The following is a 26,464-nucleotide window of genomic DNA, read 5'->3' as shown; positions in this document are numbered from 1 at the left end:
ACAATGTTACAATTAGATGAATCCATAAATGCAATAAAAGCAGTGTAGATGTGAAACTACCAAATTGTTCTATTGTACGGAAGATGCATAACATTAAGAAAAAGTGAAAACTAGGAAGGAAAAAGAATAAGCCCTTCAAAGATAATTTATGTCAATTTCTATGAAAGAGACGGAATAAATTCCATTTCCCCCCAGCTAGGAATGGCTTTGCACATCCAGAAGTATGGTCTGGCCGTTTAATTTAGTGCAATGCATGGCAACAATTGAATAAAATTTGGCATATAAGACACTTGTATCATGAAAAAATTAAGAGGAAAATAGTGTAATTAACAACCCAAAACTTTCTTGAACTGCAAATAATCAAATATAATCGTCCTTGTTTCGCATTAATACATTTAATTCGCAACAGATTTTTACCTTGCTGCATTCAGACAAGAATAAAAAATTACCTCCTTACAGCCAGGTAAAATTACTGACTTAAAAAGTTGATATAGCGTATCTCGAACCAGTCTATCATCATCGCCAATGCGTTCACGCAGCTTTTCAACAACAGCATACTTGTGCAACCTCAACTCTTCTGGATACCTAAGGAGTAAATCCTTCATACCCAATAATGCATCTTCAAAGAGAAATAACAGTAAGATTATTAGATATATACTATACGGTACAAAATATCAATAATGGGAAACAACTTCCTAGACAACATAATTATTGAAAAGGTAGTAACTTCTTCAAATTTAACACATTAAAACCCAAATCAATGTGCAGAAATACATGATCAAAGATCTAGGTAATCTATTTCAGGTTAAAAATAGATTAATTCTCATATTTTGGAAGATACTGTAAGGCTATAAGCGTTTTCATTAAGAAAATATTTTAAAATAACATTAAAATACCTTTACGAACTTTCGGGTTGTAATGAGATGTTTGCTGAAGAAGTTCTTTCAATGTTAAACCCTTCTTGTTCACTGCTAATCCTGCCTTCTCCGATGCCACACTCTGCTCGGGAAGAACAATTGCTGCTCATAGCGACCATTATTTAGTACTCATTAAGAAACTAGTTCACTACGATATTTGACATCAAAATGGAAGCACATAGGCAACTCCATCATCATGGCAAGAAAAAAGTATTTCAAACAATCAAGAGAATACAAACTCTCATCCTTAATTACTCTCGTCACCCCCAAACGAACTTATTTTAAAACGATGACAGAATTTTCCCTTCAATGAATTAACGAAAAACAACACAGAGAGTACAAAAAGCAATATCAACTCATGAATTTAAGAACAGATTAAAGTCAAAACCTTTGGACTTAATTTCAGTATTCGTAGCGTTCTTTGGTGGCGGCAACTTTCTGCCAATCTTTCGCTTTATTTTCTGCAAAAATTAAAGAAGAAAATAAACATCAAATGCAAACGAAGTTTTCAGATGTTGAACTTCCCAAAGCAAAATGCATTCAAAACCCAAAATATCGATTACTTTGAAGTCGATGCCGCGCTTTTGCTGCTTCTTTGCCGGAGCCTTGGAGCGTGCCATTTATACCTACAGCTTACACACAATAAAACGATCCTATTAAGTTTCTGCGCAAACTAATTACTTTGTTTATTGTATGGCACACAATTTAATTGACGAAATAAAAGGCTCTGCTGATCATATCAGATAGTATCAAATGGCAATGCGGCGCCGTTTTCAGGCCTTAGCCAGCTATTAAGAACAAGAACTCCAGGAGCAGTAAACTAAACCAGCTCTCCGTTTGGCAGCTCAGAAAATTTGGGGAAGTAAAAAGGAAAATAGCAACTCTAAAAAAATTAAAGAGAAACAATTGTTTCTCCCTTCCTTTGCGTACCTTTTTCTCGGCAACCAAACAGCGGAATGGAAACCGTAAGCTGTAGTCTTCGAAGTGCCAAGCAACGAAGTTGAAGGAGGAGGAGAAGGGAAGAGAAGGTCAAGGAACGAGAAAGTGACAGTCACGGCGGCGAGGAGGTAATTGCAGAGCGTTTAGTGAGGGAAGGGGGAGTTTTGTGGAGCGGCGGAGAGACACACTTCCTATTTTATTTCAATTGTAAATAACTTATTTTTATACTAAAAATTTTATAATCCATATTTTTTAAAGAGAATTGTTATCATCACTCCAAAAATCTCATTCTAAACTTTAAATTTTCTATATTTGGAAATAAAAATATACTTGTGGGATGGAGAATGAGATTTTTAGAGTGCCAATAACGTTTCTCATTTTAAATTCTTAAAATTACTCAAAGATTATTCTTATGAGAGTTTTTATCATAAATTTTCTTTGAAATTGACTTTCACCATTAAGATGGTCTTTGAAATTGAAAATCAAACAATGTAGTCCCTCAAAATAGGTGTGGCAAATTAATGTGGTCATTCCGTCACAATTATATTGAAACTTCCGTTAAGTGTTGATATAAATGGGCCCACAAGATTTTCATGTTTTTATCACAATTGGTCTTTGAAATTGACTCACACCATCAAGATAGTCCCTAAAATTGAGCCATACCATCAAAATGATATCTGAAATTGAAAATCGATTATTGTAGTCCTTAAAAATTATTATCGGAATTTTGTTATTTTTTTGTGGAGTAATTGCAAAAGCATATTGAGAGGGAAGGGGGAAGTTTTGTGGAGGGGCGGAGAGATACACTTCCTATTTTATTATTTTTTTGCATAAGAAAAAAAAAATTATAATTGAAAATAACTTTTTTTCTTCTTAAAAGTTTTATAATTGACAATATTTTAAATTCTTAAAATTCTTTTATTCCTATTTTATTATTTGCTCATTTCAATTGTAAATAACTTATTTTCTTTGTAAAAATTTTATAATTGAAAATATTTTGAATTCTTAAAATTCTTTTAAAGATTATTTTTTGTACGAATAATTTTTAAATAAAAATTAAAAATGTTGAATTGTTTTCAAATTGATAATCTGACGAGAAAAATGCAAATTAAATGAATTATGATTCAAATAATTTTTTGTACGAATAATTTTTGAATAAACATTAAAAAAAGTTGAAAGATGGTTATAAAATTTCAACAAAATGAAAAACATTATGTTCAAATTGATAACATGAAGAGGAAAATGCAAATATTACCCTTCTAAATATTAACAAATCTATTCGCAGATATGCCAACGGTCAATTTTATCACCTAAAGATATTTTAGTAACAACACTTCTAAACTTTTATCCAAATTCCAAGTTTATTTCCCTCATCCAAACATAATGTTAAAGAACCAATCTGATTTTGGTTTTTTTTTTTCCTAAATAATCGATCTCATTTTGGTTTATACCCTTTGTCTGTCCCAATTCCCTCCCTTAAATCGGTTTGGTTTCGGTTTTTAATGCTCTCAATTTCGGTTTTACCTTACGAAACCGGTTCGGTTTCGGTTTTTAACTTTGATGAACAGCTCTGATTGCAATTTTTTCTTTTGATTTTTACTCTTTATTCGTCTGTCCCTCCCTTGAACTAGTGTTGTTTTGATTTTTACCTTATAAAAACGGGTCCGATTGCAGTTTTGTCTTTCGATTTTTACCCTTGATCCTTCTGTCCCTCCCTTGAACTGGAGCGGTTTCGATTTTTACCATATAAAAACGGGTCCGATTTCGGTTTTGTGTTTTCCTTTTCATACCTTTTCACAGCAACTGTTAAGACTCTGGTTTAATAGTAGTAAGATGTTTATCCTTCGGGTGATATGATATTTTGAATTGTATGTTGTTGGTTTCATCCAACGGTCTGTGAGTGATGATGTGTTCCAATTGTGTACACTCTTGCATTAGGGTTGTATATGAATCAACTTCCACCATTTGGAGGAGATATGAATGAATTCGGAATGTTTTAGTTTTTTCCTTCTCCCTTTCCTCTTTTGCAGCGCCACTTTCTGTTCGGGTCCTATCATCTGGTATCAGCATTTAGGTGTGTTGTTTCCATGGGCAAAAGCAAAGCCTCCATGGTAGCCATCGACATCACGGAGGCCGATCTCGAACTCGAATATTAGCAACACCAAATTCTTGAGCAGCTCAACGGGTTCCATGACTCTGTGTCCTTGTTGACCACCCGTTAGGAGACTTTCTAATCCCACTTAACGGATATTCAGGCGTCCTTGCCCAACATCAACCTTGTCCAATTTCATCACATAGATGAGCTCCGGTCATTTCGCCCACCACCGCTGCTATTTACTCAGGTCTCCCAGATCCCAATCGGTTTTCTCCACATTCCGATTGGCTCTGCATCCACCCTCTACCTCACCCTCTCGCTGCTGCCCCCCTTCTACATAAGGTTCTTCCTACCCCGAATCACCCAACATCCCTTACACACTTTTCCCTAATGATCGGCTACCCCTAGGCCTCTCCACAATTCTCCACATTTACTACCACTCTTTGTTATCCCCCTTCCCATACCTTTCCCCAGCACCCATACCACCCTATCATTCCTAGTCCGTTGTCCCCTTCTGCTAGTCCTAAATTCATGAAAATCGAACTTTTTCATTTATTTGGTGATGACCCGTACAACTAGTTAGCGTTGGTTGAGGAGTACATGGACTACCATGAGGTCGAACCCCACAACCGAGTCACGGTGTCAGGCCTCTATTTCACTGGTGATGCAGCTTTATGGTTCAAGTGGTACAAATTGCATGTTGGGTTAACTCTATGGGCCATCTTCACGGAATGCCTCTTACAACGTTTTGGGCCAGGTGACCAATTGGACTTCAATATGTCCTTCTGTCATGTAGCCCAAAAGGACTTTTTAGAGGCCTATGTGAATGACTTCATCCATTTGTCTTGCCGAGCCCAATGGTGGACCGATGCACAACTTCTGGGCATTTTCCTTGATGGGCTCAAGCTGGAGTTTTAAGATGATGTATTAGCCCAGGGCCCTTGTTCTTTAGCCTGCGCCATCAAACTTGCCCGCATTTATGACAATAAGCAACAACGGCGCCGTACCTCTTTCCGCCCATTCTTTCCTCGCCCATCCCCAACATTCTCAACCGCATCTTCGATGATGGCCGCTCCACCCAACAAACCACCTTCCCCCTCACCGCCTTGACCCTCGCTATGCCTATCTCCGACTGAAGTCCGTGAGCGCCATTCTTGGGGCCAACATCTCTATTACCCAGAGAAGTATTTTCCTGGCCACACTTGTGACCCCCCCACTTGTTGTTGGATGCAACAGCAGTTTCCGAAGTTGCCTTGGACTCAACCCTCAATGACCCTCTACCTGTGCCTGATGAGACCTTGTTGGATGAGACTGTCGCCATTACTTTCAACATTCTGATTTCGCCCAAACTTACCCAGGGACATGCCATGCGACGTATGGGCTCTAGTGTTACACTGCCTATCCGAGTTTTTGTGGATTCCAGCGTGGAACTTAACTTCCTCAACCCCTCGATCGCGCTATGTCTTGGCCTGCGCATCGATCATTCCTTTGTGGAACCGGTGGCTGTCGCTAATGGTGGTATTTGTTATACCCAAGACATCGCTTACAACTTCACAGTGACCTTGCATGACTATACTTTTTCCTCTGATATTCACCTTCTTCCCGTACGGGGCTGCGATTTGGTTCTCGGGGCTGAGTGGTTAGAAACTTTGGGTTTCATTGGGTGGCATTTCAAGCACAAAGTCATGGAATTCCAAATTAAGGGCCATAATTATCTCTTGGTGAGACTCCACTCCTTGGATTCTCCTCCCCCTCTGCATTCATCACCATCCGCATCCTCCAGGCCCAACATTGACTCCCTTATAGCCTTTTTTTTAGTGCTCATTCACCATCTACGACGGTCTACCCTATACCGCACCCAATCGTCTCTCTTTTAGTCAGCTATTCAGACCTCTTTGCTGCTCCAATAAGCCTCTCTCCTCACCGGGAATTTGACCATCGAATCACCTTGCTGCCGGGCACTCCACGGGTAAACGTTCGACCTTACCGCTACGCCATGTTCAGAAAACAGAAATGGAAAAACAGGTGGATGAAATGCTTACCGTCGGCCTAATTCACCCTATCTCAAGTCCCTTTTCTTCTCCCGCACTCTTGGTTCACAAAGCTGACTTAACTTGGCACTTTTGTGTGGATTACAGAGGCCTGAATCAAGTGACTATCAAATTTCTATTCCCAGTCCCTATCATTGACGAACTCTGGGTGGCTAAGATCTTTTCTAAATTAGATCTTTGGTTTGGGTTTCACCAAATTTATATGTATGAACCGGACATCCCAAAGATGACTTTTCACACTAATGACGGACATTTTGAATTTGTGGTCATGCCCTTTCGCATGTGTAATGCGCCTTCAACGTTTCAAGCACTCATGAACTCTATCTTCAAGCCATTTCTACGTAAGTTTGTCTAGGTTTTTTTCGATGATATCTTCATTTTAGCCCGGACTTATCTACTCATCTTCATCATTTAACCTTTGTTTATGATGTTCTGAGAGCATATGATCTGAAAGTCAAGCAGTCTAAATGCTCATTTGGCCAACCCACGGTAGCCTACCTTGGTCATATAATTTCGGTCGAAGGTGTGGCGGTGGATTCTCAGAAGGTGTACTGCATCATAGAGTGGCTTCAACCCTACACTTTCAAAGCCTTACATGGATTCTTGGGTCTTGCTGGCTATTACAGGAAATTTATGCGTCACTTCGGCCTTCTCGCTCGCCCTTTCACTGATCTCCTGAAAAAAGGATAACTTTATTTGGACTTCGGCAGCAGCTCAGGCTTTTGTGGCTCTCAAACAGGCTATCTCCTCCACCCCCGTATTAGCACTCCCGAACTTTTCTAGGCCCTTTACAATGGAGCGCGATGCCTCTAACACCGGCATTGGAGCTGTGCTCTCCCAGGACCAGCATCTCATTGCTTTCCTGAGCAAGTCGTTATTTAACAAACATAAGGCTCTATCCGTTTATGATAAATAAATGATTGCCATTGTCTTCGCTGTCCAGAAATGGCATCCTTACCAGCTTAGGGACTCCTTCAAGATTCTTACTGACCACCAAACGTTGAAACATTTCCTCAACCAACGCATCACAACCCTTACTCAACAGAAATGGCTTTTAAAGTTGTTAGGCTACAACTATACGCTAGAGTATCGGCCGGGGGCAGCGAATACCGTAGCGGATGCATTGTCCAGGCAACATGAATGGTTGGCACTCATGGGCATCTCCCAGTTAATTTTTTACGGTATCTTTGATATTCAGGCCAAATACCTAACGAACCCAGAGGTTGCATTGATTGTCCACGCCTTACAAAACAATCAACCTACCCGTTCTCACTTTTCTCTTCAAGGAGATCTTTTGTACTATAAGAAGGGAATCTTCGTGGCCTCGTCATCTCCTTGGCGTCATCAAATTTTGGCAGAGTTCCATTCTTCTGCTACCGCAGGCCATTCCAGGTACTTTCACACATATAAACATGTTCTTCGCAATTTCAATTGGCTCGATTTAAAAAAAGAGGTCAAGACATTTATGGTTGCCTGTGACACTTGTCAGCACACGAACTATAAAACTCTTTAACCCTCGAGCTTACTACAGCCACTTCCAATCCCCACTCAAATCTGGATAGACATTACAATGGACTTTATAGAGGGTATCCCTTTCACTCATGGTCGTAATGTCATCCTGGTTGTTGTCGATCATCTCTCCAAGTATGGCTACTTCATACCCATCAAACACCCATATTTCGCTACCAAAGTTGCTAACATCTTCATCTGAGAGATATTTCGCCTTCACGACATGCTTGCCACCGTGGTCAGTGATCGGGACCCTATTTTTATCAGTCAATTTTGGGACTTGTTCTTCAAAATGCAAGGTTCTAAACTCTGCCGCAACTCGGCCTACCACCCTCAATCTGATGGGCAAATCGAAGTCTTAAACCGCACACTTGAACATTATCTGTGCAGTTTTGTGGGTGACAAACCCACATCATGGGTTGACTGGCTGCCATGAGCTGAATGGTGGTATAACTCCACCTTTTATTCGACCATCAAGATGTCCCCATTCGAAGCTGTCTATGGTTATCCCCCACCGTGGGTCACGCCGTACTTACCTGGTTCTTCTCCAGTTCACTTGGTTGACACTACTCTCCGTGATCGTGATGCCTTACTCCGCCAGCTGCGTGAGAATCTCCACCTTGCTTAAGAACGAATGCGTCACTTCGCCAACAAAAAGCACTCGGAACGCGAATTCCAAGTGGGAGATTGGGTTTTCTTACGGTTACAACCTTACCGCTAGTCCTCTGTCAGCCACACTAACTGCCCCAAATTGGCACCCTGTTTTTATGGGCCGTACAAAATCCTTGCTCATGTAGGAAAAGTTGCCTACACTTTGGACTTGCCTCCCACCTCTCACATCCACCCAACTTTCCATGTCTCCCTCCTTAAACCCAAGTTGGGCTCTCATGTGGTTCCTTCCACCATTCTCCCGCCCCTGACTGATAATGGACTGGTAGCCTGGACGCCAAAAACCATACTGCAGCGAGGGATGTTCAAACGGGGAAATCGCGCCATCACTCGCTAGTTGATTAAATGGGTGGGCTTGCCCTACCACGATGCTACCTGGGAAGACGCTAACTCTATCCTTGAACGCTTTCTGGACTTACACGCTTGAGGAAAAGTTGTTTCTTAGGGGGGAAGGTTGTTAGGACTTTGGTTTAATAGTAGTAAGTTGTTTATCCTTAGGGTGATATTGTCTTTTGATTTGTATGTTGTTGGTTTCATCCAACGGTCTGTGAGTGATGATGTGTTCTAATTGTGTACATTCTTACATTAGGGTTGTATATGAATCAACTTCCACCATTTGGGGGAAATATGAATGAAATCAAAAAGTTTTAGTTTTTTTCCTTTTTCCTTTCCTATTTTACAATGCCTCTATTTGTATGGGTCTTATCATTAACCAAACTGAGCAGTGAAAACAATAAACTGATGCAACTTTTCACCTACCATAATTTAAAGAATATTTTAAATAAACAAAAAACGAAAAGAAAAAATAATGAAAAAACGAAAGGGAATTTGGGGTTTTGGCGAAAGCTAGGGTTTCTAAATGTAAAATCTCTTACTAATCGAAGCTGTTTTCAAATCTCCTAGTCGTATGAAATTTGTCGTTTCTATTTTCTAAGCCCAATTGATAAATTAGGGTTTTTTTCTTATCAATTTATAGTCTGATAGATAACAAATTTGAAATTTTGTAGGTGCGATTCTGCGCATGGATAACAAGGAATTGAAGATGAAGCCTATCAAAAGGGTATGCTGATTGATGAAGCTCCATTTCTATCTATTTCGATCATAACAAATCGACCCGATTTGAAGGTTTCGGCTTCGATTTCGGTTTTACCCTCAATCTGTCTCACCCATGACCAGTTTCTGCTTCAGTTTTACCTTCAAAAAATCGGTTCGGTTTGAACCTTCATCTGTCTCACTTCTTTCCTCTTCAATCGATTATATTATGCTTTATACCTTAACAAATCGGTTAGGTTTCGGCTTTTGGCTTGAAAAGGTTTCAGTTTCTTAGCTTAGAATTTCGGTGAGGTTTCGACCTTTAAAGTCCAATTCGATTTCGGTTCCTTCCTTAAAAATCCACTACCCTTTAGATTTTTACAGTAAAAATTTTGTTCAGTGTTGGTTTTTACATTGAAAATCCGGTTCGGTTTTTATCTTTAAAAAATCGGTCATATTTCCATAAAAATTAACCCCAGATGTGTGAACGTAAATTAAAATAAAAAATAAAAAAAACAAAATACAGAATTGAAATCGCAAAATCCACTCTGATACAAAAAAAAAAAAAAAAATTAATCTTAAATCATGCTCTTCAAGCAATTCTCAACTCGCTTATCTCTTACCTTGTCAAACTAGTCATCTATAAAATAAAAAAAAGGTAAGGAGTGAGTAACAATCGTCGTTGTTGAGTAAAATACTTGATATACCAATTTTCTCAAGAAAATATATAGGAATTATATCGAAAGCTTTAGCCCCATAATTTTATCATCCATCATCCTGATTATCAACTCATCACTGACCTCTCCATTAGCCATTATGCCTTAACGTCACCTATGGCAAGGTTTCGGTTTCTGCGCTTCATATGACAATCCCTCCGTAGAACCGGTTGGGTTTCGGTTTTCATCTTGAAAATTCCCCTCCGATTTCGGTTTCTACCTTCAGAAATCTGTTCGATTTCGGGTTTACTTTATAAGAACCGATGTGGTTTCGATCTCATACACTTTTTTTTCCGGTTTTACTTTTACCTCAAAAAGAATCGGTTATGTTTCGGTTTTACGTTAACTAACCGCTTAGGTTTCGGTGTTTACACTTGCGCATTTTCTGTCGCAGTCTGTCTCTCTCTAATTGACCCGTTGAGGTCCGGCCTCCAAACCCAGATCACACCGACGACTTCATTTAACGCCGGAATTTGTCGGATCCGTCGCCGGTGGTGGTCTAGCGGAAGAGAGAGAGCTAGAGAGGACTTTGGGTAAAACATGTTATTTTGGAAAGTAAGTTAGGGCAATACGGGAATACTGAAAGTTTCATAATTTCATTCAAACGGGGCCTAGTACCATAGACGACGATGCAGCAGTAGCAGCAACAACCGCAAGCAACGACCCAGAACTCCACGCCGCCGCAGCCTCCCTCTGCGGGTTTTACCACGGCGGAGGCATCGCCAACACCGACCCTCCTCTCATTTTCTTTCTCTCCCATCCTCCTCTCTCTCTTTTTGAGGGGTCTTCCTGCACTGATGTTACTGGTCCACCACCATGAAGATTCAAAGAGAAAGAGAGAGATGGGGAGATGGCAGGAGGGTTTTCTTGGAGGAAGTGGCTGGCGTGAGGTTTGGAGAAGAAGAGTTGTTTTCAGAAACAAGGGCAAATGCGGAACTAAAAAAAGAAAAAGGCAATATGGTGCTCAATTGATTTGATGCAGAAACTATTTGAGTAGTTTAAGGGCTGGTTTGATATTACTGTGTTTTGAAAAAAAAATTGTTTCTACTGTGCTATGAAAATAAGTAGCTGTGAAAATAAGTAGTTATGAAATAAAGCAGTAGAGTGTTTGGTAAATTTTTTTGTAAAACAGATGTGAAAAAAGTCGATTTTTCAAAACTAAGTTTTGCAGCTTCTTATTTTTGATTTTTTTTCACGAATATTTACCAAACACAAAAATAGCTTCTAATTTTTTTTTTTTATACCAGTTTTTTTCAGAATCGTTTCAGTACCAAACCAGTCCTAGCTCTTAACAGAAAAGTCAGAGTGGGCTACTCGGCATTTTCAACTTTAAACGCGTTCTGCCTTTTACGCGGAACTCGGTTTCTTTGTCTTACAACCCCTTCAGATCGAAGCAATGCATTATAATATTATGTTTATACGTACGTACATATATATATATATATATATTTTTTTTTTTTTTTTCTTGTTGGATATAATGTTGCAGGCCACGAGTGAATGAATTGTAGTCCTGTAGAGCTGCAGCTGCGTGCAAATTGCAATCAGTGAATTTAATCGAAACCCACTGCCCAGTTCATGGCGGAGAGGAATCACAATCATCTTGATCAACTTGGTAAGTTTGATATTTTTGATAGAAATGTCGACTTTTTGCAGTTGATTGCAGTATGACCGTTGATCCAATTTGAATTTAAATTCATCACAAGAAAAGGAATGTATTTGAATGTGCTGACACGTGCAGCTCAAAGATCATTTTTCCCACTTCTCTCCCGTCTCTGACCACCAGCAATCTTTTTGTTTGAGATTTTCGTGTGGTATTTTTGAAGAATTTGGCAGTGATGGACACGCATTTTGAGGGTTCAGCTCTCACATATCGCAACGGAAGTCCTCTGTCATAAACTAGCGCTCCCTTCACTAGACCACTCCAAATCTCCAATTAATGTGTCATTTTTCTTTACTGTTGCTGTGGTTGTTTGTTCGAGTTATGGATTTGATTGATGGAGTGAGTTGGCGGTGCCAATTAGCTTGATCGGTGGGAGGGAGCAGCGCTGAGGGTCCCATACACCTTCCTTCTGGAAATTTGTCAATTTTCTTTTTTATTTAGGGCTCATTTGGTAACTTAAATGTTTTTAAATTTGTGCTGTGATAGGAAGGAAGGTATATGGGAGCTGGAGAAATGAGGAATGGAGGTGGTTGGACGGAGGTGGGAGAAAGAGTATATATGAAAACAAAAACTTAAAATTGGTTTTCATTTTGTGTTATTCTGTGTGCATTTTTTCAATCATCCCCCTTCATTCTTCTTTTATTCGTTACTTTAGCTCTACAGAATACTGGGAATTAGTAACTAAAAACTAAATAGTTTCCAAATAGTAATGCATTTTGATTGGTATGCACGTGTCAGCAAGTCCAGAGCGAGTTTGGTTAGCATTTCTTGAAAGTTGTCAATACATGAAATATATCAAAATTTTCAACTTAGATATGTTTTTATTTATTGATTATGATATGATTGAATGCAGTTCTTCATTTGAAAGCAAGTAGAATACTTTTTAAAGGGAAACATCGATGGCTACGCCCGGATGAAATATGTGCAACTTCTTCGAAATCCTAACGGAATTACAATTTCTGAGGAGCCTACAAATATGCCATCGAGTATGACTTTCTGCTGCATTGCTTTTGTTAAGAAATATTGTATTGGCTGATTTAAAGCATTTGTAACAATTAATGTTTTTTCCCCTGCAATTTTAAATCTACTATTTATCCTTGAAGGCTTAAAGAAAACTGAAAATGCGTTTTTCTTAATTCCCTTACCTTCCCCTTCACTCCTTCACTAGCTCGTGCTGGCCATATTAGTCAGTTGCTAGTCTTTCGATTGTGCTATTTTTATTTTTTGGAACTCGAATTTTCTTTAGCATTTTAGGTATTTAATTTTGTTTTCTGCATCATTCTTCAAAGATTCATTTGGATGTGTATTGAAAATTCGTTTATAAGTTTTGAACTATTGGTCATTTGTATCAGAGGAAAGTTTATGTCAACCAGTGTCTGTGTAAAATATTAGTCGAGTTGGTTAATCATTTTCTTTTGGATTGCCCTCTCACGTGAGATTTGTGGGTTTTTCTTTTCTTTATAAAATTAATTGGGCTATTATTTATGGGAATTGTTATCGGCACTCCAAACTTTCTATATTTAGAAAGAAAAATACATTTGTGAGGAGTGCACGATGAGATATTTGGAGTGCCAATCACAGTTTCTTTTTTTTTTTTATTTATAAGAAATTAATTGGGATATAGTGGCATTGGCTTTGAAGAATATAGGAATCGACATTTGCATTGGATGTTAAAACATCTTTACTTTTATTAATTATTTTAGGATGCCTGTGAATATCGCATTGCTTTATTTGGAAACATTTGGAACCTATTTTTGCTTGACACGCATCATTTGTTTTAGGTGGATCCATTTTATTTTTTGATAAGAAGGTGCACAGACATTTTAGAAAAGATGGCTATAAATGGAAGAAGACAAAAGATGGAAAGATTGTTAAGGAACCCCATGAGAGGCTCAAGGTAAGCATACGCCAAAGTTGATGTTATAAGAAACGTGAACATCATTTCTGATGTACTGAGCATTACACTTAACCATACAGCTATATTTATGTAACTTATTCAGTTAATCTTGTAGGTGTTGATTTATTTTATGGAACAAATTGGCATGTTGACTATCGCCATCTATAATTTGATGTAGTGTAGTTGGAAAAATTTTGGTACAAAGTTGATATGGAGTAATGTGGCATGGTGTAATTTTGACGTGTTGCATTTGTTGGAAGAAAATAACAATGTTGAAAATTCCTTATTTTCCTAATAAAACTTATTGAACTACTATTGTACATATCTGTTAGGTTGGAGGTGTTGATACATTGCACTGCTACTATGCTCATCGAGAAGATGACAATTTTCAACGACGCTGTTACTGGATGCTTGAAGAGTGAGTTTCTAAAAGAATTATTCTCTTTTTCAGCCTTAATGCAGTAATAATCTCTCTTCTCTGTCAACTCGCTTTAATGCAGCAAACATTTACTCTTACATGTGTACAATTTGATTAATTGCAAACCCTAAACCCTAATATGTCATTGCTGCAGGAATCTCTCACATATGGTTCTTGTCCATTATCGGGATGTAAAGGTTATGCCATCCACTGTCATTTATAATTTCAGTAGCATTTCATTAATCCGTGCAGTTAGTCCTTGAGATTCTTACGCACCCTTTCTTTGAGTAATGTTCATTTTCAAATCACCGTTTGGATTTTTGAAGTATGAAGAGAACAAACTCTTGTAAGTAAATGCAAAAGGGTTTTTAGATATAGACTTGAACACCTTGGTTGTCATCTTTATAATAAAATATGACTAGCGTCTGTTACAATCAAGTACAGACTTATAAAGTGAAGGAAGTTGTGGTTCCACCATAAAACCAATTGATAATATGGAGAGTAACTAAACTTCTTATAAGCACGTGCAAGGTCCATTCTTTCCTCGATGTGAGATTCAGTCTTAAAATAAAGGAAAACTAATATTGGATTAGTTATACAACAATAACAATCTAGATATGACTTTAGATGAGATCTAGGCCCTTAGTACCTTACAATTTGTCCGTCATATCCATGTTCTACCTGTTCACGTTTATTTTGATATATAACATGATCAGGGAGATAAAATAAAGGTTAGATACAATAAAGAGACTGCAGAAGGTGTTCAACGTTCCTGCGAAACTGATGAAATTACACCCAAATCTGAGATTGACAGTTTTGCTTCTTCTAGTTTCAATCCAAGTAATTTCCAGCATTCACAAGCTACAGATGGGACACCCTTGAATAGTGCTCAAACAGCACAGTCCAAAAACACTGACTCAGGTGTTTGTTTTACATTGTCAAAATCTTTCTCCGATATTTGGCACGAGTTCCTTTTCATTTACAGTTATTTCGGTGATATGTTTTTATTTTTTATTTTTATATTTTTTTATATTATTTGTTCTCCGTGTTTATGTTCTATTATTATTGTCTTCGCTTAACACAACAAGTGTTGCAGCATATAATCACCAAGCAAGTTCTGGGTTACCCCCTGTTCCTGAATTGCAACATGCTTTGGCTGAGTTCAATGCTGGATTTCTTGATACATCCTATCCCTTGACACTTACAAGTAAAACTTGTTACCTTTCAAAGATCCGTATTGTCTATGTCAACACATGAATTCATTTAAATAGTTAGTGTTTGTTGAGTCAGATTGCAAAGAAAGAGAGGTTGAAGAAGCTGTTTCTTCATATTTTATTCCAACAAATTTACAAATGCGTTCACAAGCTATAGACACGGCAAGTTTGAGTAGCGTTTATGCATCAGACTTCGAAGATGTTCAATCAGGTGGTTCTTGTACATTGTCATATGTTTTTCCAGAAACTTTGAAGATTTTGGGGATTTGTTAAACAAAAGTTGTTGGTTGTTTCCCTTTGTTTTTCATTTGCCAGCTTTGCCTTCGATATTTCGCTGGAGTTTTTCATTATTTAACTTGACATTCTATAATGTGCAGCATATTCCATGGCTGACGATTTTGATTGGGAAAGCTTCTGTAATAACGTCACTACTTTCGCTGGTACGGGAACTGCGACCCCTTGTCTTATTCAAGTAACTTGTTCCGTTGTATCTTTATATATAGTCTTTGTCAATGCATGAGTTCATTAAATAGCTTTGTTGAATGGATAAATTACATTTTACCTTCTCATGTTTAGGTGCAATAACAATCTCATATATCTTTAAAGTGTTTCAATCTCATACATTATTTATTATTTCACTTCAGTGGCCCCCTCAAATGATAGTGAGGAGGCGACTCTAGCTGTTGGGACCGCACCTCCTCAGGTTGGAATTTGTATTATTATTTTTGTTATTTTATCAAACTTTTTGAGTATTAACTCCAATTTGCTTCAGGTCCAGGAGTTCAATTCTGCTATCCAACAGGGGGAAGTGATTGCAGGGAACAACCCAGCCGCATCAGATGGTGTGACGAATGATGCAACTGCATTGAGCCAGGTAAAATCTACAACTCTTCTTCTGCACTTCTTTGACTCGTACCAACCCAAACGAAATAGTCATGTTTGATGCGTCGAAAATCATGAGAAGAGATTAGGACGGGCTGCAAATAAGAAAAATGAGTTTGAAGGGAAAAGGCTCAATTTTCTTTCGAACTTACGTTTTAAAAATGACTTTCAGTTTAATATTCAGGATTCTCGATCCATTATTTAGGCACAACAGGACGATGAAACCACCAGATTGGCTGCATTTCGTATTGCAGACCCTACTGTGGCTGCAACTTCAACCATAGGGCCAATACATCTAAACCCATGTACCATAGCCAACGTAGCTAATCTGGTAAAACCAATGTTTTAAAAGACGAAGGTGTGGGCGGGGCGTTTCATGGATAGCCCCGCCTAGGTGAAAGCCTTGAGGCGTGAGGTCACCTCACGAGACCTAAATTTTTATATAATATACGTATAAAATATTGTTGGGGGACTTTTAGGTCGGACCTAGGAAGCCAGGGGCATCCTCAAGCTTCCCTTGGGAAAAGCGTGGATGGAGGTATCAGTGAAGACGAATTAAGTGGTGAGAGCGGTAGTAAGGCGGTTGGTGGCGATGTTGTGTACTTTGATGAAGTTGATAGTTTCCTTAGTGACGATGGTCGAGCAGGTGTAGAGAATGTATAGGTACTCCCCTTTTTCCCTACGGATGTTAATCTTTGAGTAGATTTTGTCACCGCCTGTGTACTTCCTCTCCTGATATTCCTATAATTGTCTGTTTGCATGAATTTGCATGTGTGTACAAATTGGCTGATCTTCACTTAGCATGTTTTTCCCGCATTATCGCACGTGTGCATGTATAATCATGTTGGCTTATTGAGGTCCTTCCTTTGATATACTTAGTGATCCATGACACTCCATGCCTTTCTTTGCAGGTGAATGTCGATGTTTCAAATGTAGTAGTCGTTTCGTGTGTGCATGTGGAAGGTACTACGACAAGTGTTCCTCCTGTTAGCGTTGATGTTGCAATGGCCCCGATTGGTGTTCAAGCCTCCATTGGTGTTCTTTCTGAACCTATGACTTTTCCAAAGGAAACCATAAGGGGTGATGGTGTTTCTCTGAACGGTGCTCAGACTTCGGAGGTTGTGCCTCCTCCCGTCGTCCTTTCTCCTGAGGAGCAGGCTTCCAACGAGGAATGGGTGTCCTGGCACAAGGCTTTCAACACTCTCAAGGATAGTATCAGAAACGGCGCTAGAGTGCTGAGTTCCATTGAGGATCTGCTTCCTCAAGGCGAAGCCTTCACTTCCCACGTTGATTTTAGGAATACGAAGGTCCGTTCTGGGTTAGCCGATATCCTGAGCAGGTTCTTGGGGAGGGTTGGTGATGCGGACGAGTGCTTAATAGGCCTGTCCCCTTACATGCGCGGGATGGTGTTCGAAGAACTCGGGATACTGCTTTATGATATGGAGCATACCCCTCGCGTGGAGATCTCAGAGCATAGGCTGTTGTGTTGGCGGGACATGATTAACGACGTAGCGGCCTTGGGTGTGCCTGTGAGCTCCCTCATCGAGAGTTGGGAGAGGTCTCGTGACACTATGTTTGGACTTCACCTTGAGGAGGACAAAGGAATTCTGGACCAATTTGTCAAGGTGAATAAGTTGGAGCGTGTCGTCGAGCTGCAGCGTAAGGAATTGGAGGCTGAGAAGCTTAAGCTGAAGAAGTTGGTTCATGGGAGTTCAAAAGAGATAGCGGCCTGCCTTCAGCTTGCGGCGGACCATTTAATTGCCGCCACCAGTGGTTCTTTCGAGGGGTAACTCACTGTGCTCAGACTCTTGCCTTTCATGACACTTGCTTTCCTTTTCTTGGCAGAGCATGAATCTGAAGACATTTGAAGTAGCGAGCTTATGAAGACCTTGTCCCGTTTACTTTCTTTTGATGTAATTTTCTTTTTAAACAACTTGGTTTATTTCCTTGAACAATGGCCATGAGGCTTCCTGCTCTTCAATCTTTCTTTTGCTCGTACTCGGCATGATGTCTTAGATTTGAATTTGCAATGATTTCGGTTTTTTTTTTCCTAAAGAACCGATCTCGCTTGGTTTTTACCTTGCCTGTCTCAATTCTTTCACTTAAATCGGTTTGGTTTCAGTTTTTACCTGAAGAAATTGGTTCGGTTTCGGTTTTTACCTAAAATGAACAGGTCCGATTGCGGTTTTCTCTTCGATTTTCACCCTTAGTTTGTCTGTCCCTTCCTTGAACTGGTGTGGTTTCGGTTTGCGTTTTCCTTTTCGTACCTTTTCGCGGCAACCAAACAGAGCAGTGAAAAGTGAAAACAGTAAACTGATGTAGCTTTTTCACCTACCAGAATCAAAAGAGAATTTAAAAAAAAACCAACTTAGGGTGTTTGCCGTTTCGATTTTCTGAGCCCAATTAATAAAACTTAGGGTTTTTGCTTATTGATTTATTGTCTGATTAACAACAAATTTGAAATTTTGCAGGTGCAGATTATGATTGGTATGCCGATTGCTGCAGCTCCGCTTCCTTCTCTTCCGATCAAAACAAACCCACCCAATTTCAAGGTTTCAGTTTCCGTCCTATATATATATGTTCTACCTATTCACGTTTATTTTGATGTATAACATGATCAAGGAGAGAAAAGAAAGGCTATATACATTGAAAAGACTGAGTCTGCAGAAGGTGTTCAACATTCCTGTGAAACTGACAAAATTAATTCCAATTCTGAGATCAACATTTTTGCTTTTTCTAGTGTCAATCCAAGTAATTTCCAGCATTCACAAGCTACATATGGGACAAACTTGAATAATGCTCAAACATCAGAGTCTGAAAACACTGAATTAGGTTTTTGTTTTACATTTTCAAAATCTTTCTTCGATATTTCTTAATTTTGAATAATGCTCAAAATAAAGAAAGAGAAGTCGTGACAAATATCAGAGAAAGTTTTTGACAATGTAAAACAAAAACCTGATTTAGTGTTTTCGAGACTCTGATGTCTGAGCATTATTCAAGCTTGTTCCCATCTGTAGCTTGTGAATGCTGGAAATTACTTGGATTGAAACTAGAAAAAGCAAAACTGTCCATCTTAGAATTGGGTGTAATTTCGTCAGTTTCGCGAGAATGCTGAACACCTTCTGCAGCTTCAGTCTCTTTAATGTATCTAGCCTTTCTTCTCTCCCTGACCATGTTATACATCAAAATAAACTTGAATAGGTTATGACGGACAAATTGTAAGGTCAGAAAGGTCTAGATCTTAGATAAAGTAATATCTAGATTGTTGTATAACTAATCCAAAGAAGTAGTTTTCCTTTATTTTGAGACTGAATCTCACATCAGGGAAAGAATGAAACTTGCACGTGCTTATAAGGAGTTTAGTTACTCTCCACATTGCCAATTGGTTTTATGGTGGAATCACAACTTCCTTCGCTTTCAAAGTTTGTATTTGACTATAAGAGACACTAGTCATTATTTCATAATAAAGATGAGAAACAAGGAGTTCAAGTCTATATCTAAAACCCTTTTGCATTTACTAACAAGAGTTTGATCTCTTCATACTTCAAAATCCATACGGTGATTTGAAAATGAAAATTACTGAAAGAAAGGGCGTGTAAGAATCTTAAGGACTAAGTGCACAGATTAATGAAATGCTACTGAAAATATAAATGGCAGTGTAAGGCATAACCTTTACATCCTGAAAGTGGACGAGAACCATATGTGAGAGATTCCTGACATATTAGGGTTTAGGGTTTGCGATTAATCAAATTGTAAGCATGTAAGACTAAATGTTTACTGTATTAAAGCAAGTTGACAAAGAAGAGAGATTAATGCATTAAGGCCGAAAATTAAAATAAATTCTTTTAGAAACTCACTCTTCAAGCATCCAGTAATTGCGTTGTTGAAATTTTTGATCTTCTTCTCCATGAGCATAGTAGCAGTGCAATGTATCAAGACCTTCAACCTGACAGATATGGACAATAATTCTTCAACAAGTTTAACTGAGACATATTAGGGTTTAGGGTTTGCGATTAATCAAATTGTAAGCATGTAAGACTAAATGTTTACTGTATTAAAGCAAGTTGACAGAGATGAGAGATTATTGCATTAAGGCTGAAAAAGAGAATAAATTCTTTTAGAAAATCAGTCTTCAATAATTCAGTCTTCAAGAATCCAGTAACTGCGTCGCTGAAAATTTTGATCTTCTTCTACATGAGCATAGTAGCAATGCAAATTATCAAGACCATCAACCTGACAGATATGGACACTAATTGTTCAATAAGCTTAATTGAGAAATAGGGAATTTTCAACATTGTTATTTTCTTCCCACAAATGCAACACATCAAAATTATATCATGAAACATTGCTCCATATCAACTTTATACCAAAGTTCTTCCAACTACACTACATCAAATTACAGATGGCGACATGCGAATTTGTTCCATAAAATAAACCAACAGCTACAAGACTAACTGATTAAGTTACATAAATATAGTTGTATGGATAAGTGTAATGCTTAATACATCAAGTATGATGTTCATGTTTCTTACAACATCCAACCTTGGCGTATGCTTACGTTGAGCCTCTCATGGGCTTTTTTAATCCTTCCATCTTTTGCCTTCTTCCATCTATAGCCATCTTTTCCAAAATGTTTCTCCACCTTCTTATCAAAAAGAAAAATGGATCCGCCTAAAAAAAATGATGTGTGTCAAGCAAAAATAGGTTTCAAATGTTTTCAAATAAAGAATTGCAATGTTCACAGGCATACCAAAATAATTAATAAAAACAAACATGTCTTAACATCCAATGCAAATGTCGATTTCTATATTCTTGAAAGCCAATGCCACTATATCCCAATTAATTTCTTATAATAAAAAAAGGAACTGTTATTGGCACTCCTAAAATCTCATTGTGCACTCCTCACAATGTGCAACTATGGAAGTATGACACGGTAACTAGCAACTTACCACACAAAGATACATTCATCTTTCATAGAGGTTCTTACTTTCCCACAACAATTTAAGATGAGCCTGTAAAGCAAAATGTCTTTGTGGATGTCTTTTCTCTTTGCCAAGGATAATGAGTCAATTATTATGCGTGCATGAATTACTCTCTCTTTGTTAGAAAGATATTAAACGTACCGAGGCCAGCCTAACCCTAATCCATTATCCTCGTTTTGGTTACATTTGCAGACAGCGTACCGAGGTCAGCCTAATCCTAACCCAATTATCCCACCCTGGACAACTATTTGCATGATATTAATGCTGCCTTGCATCTTCATTAATACTAAAATTCTAATTAAAAAAGGAAACATAAAGAAAATACTAATTAACTAGTGAAAAAAAAAAAAAAAAAAAAGGAACCAAATCCTTTTGGGACAAGGAAAGATAAAGTTATCCAAAACTAAAACTATACTAAAAATCTTGAAACTCAAGCCTCTTTTCTTTGAAATGCAATTGAGCCACTAACAAATATACAACACTGACTTGTTACTTTGTCCTACTTCCAGATATGAGCATTATTCTTTCTTATTTTGTAGATCTCTCGTTTCTTTGATTTTCTCGACTATAATTGACCCCTATCTTGTCCTACATCAATAACAGATATCAAATCTGAGCATCCCGTGAAAAAACTTATTTTCATGGGAAAGACAAATTTACATATGAGCAGCAGAGAATAACAGATTCAATAAATATTGAATTTCAGAAACCAAAAATAAGGAAAGGTTTCCCTTGTCCAGCACCATTCTATTAAGTAAAAGGAAAGGTATTACAAAACTATTTTATATGCCCAGATAGTTTTTTTTCCTTTCATTTGGCCTCTGATCACCACTATAACCCAAGAAAAAAAATACTCTCCCATTCAAAAATTGTTCGTCCAGCTTCAGAAGTCAGATCTCCGAGTATGAATAAAAACAAATTTATTTTCAAAACTTTCACATGTGTAGTCGAGGCTACTTTTCATGGCTTTCTGACTGACACATGCTTTGCACCCCTCATCTAAACTAACTAAGTAGAGGAAAATGATGATTATAATAACAACAATAACAAAATTTAACAGCAAAGTTTCAACAATAATGTGCAATGAAAGAATACAGCTGGAAGGTACAAGAAAACAAGCAGGCTCATGCTGCACAATACAAACAATGAAAGAAAACGTGCAAATCCTCTGGATTTTAAGAAAACTTAAAAATACCTTTTCACACGAGCCAACTTCTCTTTTGTTACATGGCAAAAGCAACAAGCATAGTTCCAGGCCGGCAAAAGCAGTCTTGAGCTTGCCCTTGTCCTCTAAAAAAACCCGGTTCCTCCACAGAATATCCTCAAAGCTTTGAAGAATCTGTCAATGAAGCAATCGTTAAAACAACCTTAAAAGTTATCTTTAAACACAAAAGAGAGCGGTAACACTGAAAAATTCGAGTTCATCTAATATTTAGATTCATTAGCCACACAAACAGACTAAACCATAAACAATTGATAGGAACTAACGCAGTGGAAAATATAAAGGCAACCAAACAAACAAGCTCACACACCCACCAGGGATAAAGATTCGATCAAGAATATCTGCATACAGGAATAACATGTCCAGTGGGAATAAGAAAGAAAGAAAGAAGATGACAAGTAACCTAAAGCTCAACATCTATAAGAACTTTCCTGTTATTGAGCAGAATGAGAGCAAAGAAAACATGAAGAGAAGAGACCAAGAATTACAGAAAGACCAGAATCTTGGAGTAAAAGAATGTTGTTGAATAAGGCCTCAATCGGTAACACTAGACCACAAAGTAGCAAACTCTAGCCATAAATTACCATTATAATGTAACTAAGAGACAGTGCGGAGTCTCAAAAGATGATTATGGAACATCCGATCTTTGTTACAGGTACATAACTACCAGAATATGCCTAAAGTCCATTCCATTAGAATAATGCATAGAAGAACAACAAACCATATAACAGTTCATAGTTAATGACCAGAGCATAAATCAGAAATTCTACAGTTGTACATCAGAACAACATATCTAATAAATGATTCCAATGAAAGGATACCTTTTCAGCATTCAAGATGAAGGAAGGTGGATGGTATTGGATAGCAAGCTCCAAAAATTTGAAAGCCATCAACCGAACATCGATTGCTAAATGTGTCATTGCATTAAATATATAGGCCATCATCAAGGAAATCAACAGCTCTTGATTATCCTGGACAAGAAAAGAAGGGAAAAAAATGTCACATTAAAGTCATTGGCTATAAACACCACCGAACTTAATGATAATAATAGAGAGATGGTGACAACAAAATCTCAAAACAATGTTACACTTAGATGAATCCATAAATGCAATAAAAGCAGTGTAGATGTGAAACTACCAAATTGTTCTATTGTACGGAAGATGCATAACATTAAGAAAAAGTGAAAACTAGGAAGGAAAAGGAATAAGCCCTTCAAAGATAATTTACGTCAATGTCTATGAAAGAGACAGAATAAATTCCATTTCCCCCCAGCTAGGAATGGCTTTGCACATCCAGAAGTATGGCCTGGCCATTTAATTTAGTGCAATGCATGGCAACAATTGAATAAAATTTGGCATATAAGACACATGTATCATGAAAAAATTAAGAGGAAAATAGTGTAATTAACAACCCAAAAGTTTCTTGAACTGCAAATAATCAAATATAATCGTCCTTGTTTCGCATTAATACATTTAAATCACAACAGGTTTTTACCTTGCTGCATTCAGACAAGAATAAAAAATTACCTCCTTACAGCCGGGTAAAATTACTGACTTAAAAAGTTGATATAGCGTATCTCGAACCAGTCTAACGTCATCGCCAACGCGTTCACGCAGCTTTTCAACAACAGCATACTTGTGCAACCTCAACTCTTCTGGATACCTAGGAGTAAATCCTTCATACCCAATAATGCATCTTCAGAAAGAACTAACGGTAAGATTATTAGACATATACTATATGGTACAGAAAATCAATAATGGGAAACAACTTCCTAGACAACATAATTATTGAAAAGGTCGTAACTTCTTCAATGTGCAGAAATACATGATCAACGATCTAGGTAATCTATTTCAGGTTAAAAATAGATTAATTCTCATATTTTGGAAGATACTATAAGGCTGTAAGCGCTTTCATTAAGAAAATATTTTAAAATAACATTACAATACCTTTACGAACTTTCGGGTTGTAATGAGATGTTTGCTGAAGAAGCTCTTTCAATGTTAAACCTTTCTTGTTCACTGCCAATCCTGCCTTCTCCGATGCCACACTCTGCTCGGGAAGAACAATTGCTGCTCATAGCGACCATTATTTAGTACTCATTAAGAAACTAGTTCACACAATAAAACGATCTTATTAAGTTTCTGAACAAACTAATTACTTTGTTTATTGTATGAAAGACAATTCAATTGACGAAATTAAAGGCTCTGCTGATCATATCAGATAGTACCAAATGGCAATGCGGCGCCGTTTTCGGGCCTTAGCCAGCTATTAAGAACAAGAACTCCAGGAGCAGGAAACTAAACCGGCTCTCCGTTTGGCAGCTCAGAAAATTTGGGGAAGTAAAAAGGAAAATAGCAACTCTAAAAAAATTAAGGAGAACTAATTGTTTCTCTCTTCCTTTGCGTACCTTTTTCTCGGCAACCAAACAGCGGAATGGAAACAGTGAATTGTAGTCTTCGAAGTGCCAAGCAACGAAGTTGACGGAGGAGGAGAACGGAAGAGAAGGTCAAGGAACGAGAAAGTGACAGTCACGGCGGCGAGGAGTAAATGCAGAGCGTTTTGAGAGGGAAGGGGGAGTATTCTGGAGCGGCCACCCCATTTTACTTCTTAATTATTATGGTTGATTTTCTTCGATTTATCCCATCCAAATGTTGAAAATCAGAAGGATTCGTGAAAAAATGAGAAATATTATTTGCACATTTCAATTGTAAATAATTTATAGATGAAATTTTTTTAAATTCTTAATTACTCAAAGATTATTTTTATAATCAAATTCTGATTCAAATAAAGTTTTGTATGAATATTTTTTTTTACTACATGATATTTTTAGACATAGTAATCCTCGCATCTTAATTATTTATTGTGTATCGTACGATCAGAAATTATTTAATTTTTTATCTAAAATTGAACACAAATAATACCTAACAAAAACTGACTGCATGTACGATAAATAATGGATCTAGAGAATAGAAAAAGTTTGACTAAATTACACAATAAATAACATAATTTAATATAAAATACATCATCTACAAAATTCGAGTTCGGTTTTTGCCCTGCCCTTCATATGTCACAGTCCCTCTTTTGAACCGGACCACCGGTTGGGTTTCGGTTTTCATCTTAAAAAATTCCCTTCCGAGAAATCTGTCCGATTCGGTTTTACCTTATAAGAACCGATGTGGATTCGGTTTCATTTTTCGGTTTTTACCCTCAATCCTCCTCTTGTACACATTTTTTTTTTTCGGTTTTACCTCGAAAAGAATTCGGTTCTGTTTCGGTTTTTACCTTCGATTTCGGCTTTTACCTTAGGAAACCGGTTTGGTTTAGGTTTTTACCTTCAGTGAACAGGTCCGATTTCGGTTTTTACCTTCAATTGTTTTGTATGAGAAATGTGAACAGAAAAGTCAGAGTCGGCTACTCGGCATTTTCAGTTTTAAACGCGTTCTGTGGAAGAATGAACTTTCCAGTTCCAAACTCTGCCTTTTACTCGGAACTCGGTTTCTTTGTTTTACAACACCTTCAGATCAAAGCACTGCATTATAATATTATGTATGTATATATATATATATATATATATATATTATATATATGGTGCAGGCCACGAGTGAGTGAATTTAGAGCTGCAGCTGCTTGTGCAAAAATTGCAATCACAGTGAATTTAATCGAAACCCACTGCCGAGTCCATGGCCAATCGCTTTATTGCTGATCAATTAACTGACGAGTTCATGGTAACTGACATTCGCTTTCTTGCTGATCGATTAACTGACGAGTTCATGGTAACTGACGAGTTCATGGACACTCGCTTTCTTGCTGATCGATTAACTGACGAGTCCATGGCGGAGAGCAATCGCGATATTGCTGATCAATTTGGTAAGTTTGATATGTTGGATAAAAATGTCTACTTTTTGCAATTGGGGGATGGAGGTGGTTGGAGAGAGTAGGGAGAAACGAAAGAGTATATATGAAAACAAAAACTTAAAATTGATTTTAGTTTTCATTTTGTGTTATTCTATGTACATTTCTTAAATCACCCCCCTTCGTTCTTTTTTTATTCGTCACTTCTTAAAAATAGAAACTTAGAACTTCAAATTCAAGAATTAAAATACGAGATAAAAAACAAAAGAATAATTAAAAATAAAATAATTATCAAACGGTGATGCATGGGTATGCACGTGTCAGCAAGTTCACAGCGAGTCTAATTAGCATTTACTTGTCATCGTAAAAATATTTTGATCCAAGTTCATATGTGGTTCTTGTGTTTTCT

General features: G+C 37.7%; 2 protein-coding genes across 4 annotated transcripts in view; one reads left to right on the top strand and one right to left on the bottom strand.

Annotated features, from left to right (window-relative positions):
* The window catches only part of LOC137744729 (uncharacterized), a 34,658-nt gene extending 9,861 nt beyond the window's left edge, over positions 1 to 24,797 (bottom strand). The window contains exons 1-5 of one of the 3 annotated variants that reach the window (XM_068484522.1): positions 24,611 to 24,797; positions 24,150 to 24,272; positions 23,730 to 23,898; positions 23,025 to 23,174; positions 22,177 to 22,320 (exon numbers count right to left, since the gene is read on the bottom strand). In XM_068484522.1, the coding sequence (XP_068340623.1) occupies positions 22,177 to 22,320; positions 23,025 to 23,147 (267 nt within the window). In that variant the 5' untranslated portion in view covers positions 23,148 to 23,174; positions 23,730 to 23,898; positions 24,150 to 24,272; positions 24,611 to 24,797. Of the gene's footprint in view, positions 1 to 449; positions 620 to 896; positions 1,020 to 1,305; positions 1,379 to 1,480; positions 1,550 to 1,847; positions 2,036 to 22,176; positions 22,321 to 23,024; positions 23,175 to 23,729; positions 23,899 to 24,149; positions 24,273 to 24,610 lie in introns of those variants that run through there. The other 2 variants (XM_068484521.1, XM_068484520.1) reach the window with 2 other exon arrangements.
* On the top strand, positions 15,256 to 20,666 carry LOC137745350 (uncharacterized). The gene is made up of 5 exons (XM_068485294.1): positions 15,256 to 15,337; positions 15,495 to 15,557; positions 15,762 to 15,991; positions 16,911 to 17,785; positions 18,471 to 20,666. The coding sequence occupies exons 1-5, from the start codon at positions 15,256 to 15,258 to the stop codon at positions 18,481 to 18,483; spliced, it is 1,263 nt and encodes a 420-aa protein (XP_068341395.1). The 3' UTR covers positions 18,484 to 20,666.
* Positions 24,798 to 26,464: the final 1,667 nt, after the last annotated feature.

This window comes from Pyrus communis, chromosome 9 (genome assembly GCF_963583255.1).
Source record: "Pyrus communis chromosome 9, drPyrComm1.1, whole genome shotgun sequence".
Taxonomy (NCBI): Eukaryota; Viridiplantae; Streptophyta; class Magnoliopsida; order Rosales; family Rosaceae; genus Pyrus; species Pyrus communis.
Note: the sequence above shows the minus strand (reverse complement) of the source record. Positions and strands in the feature narration are given on the sequence as shown.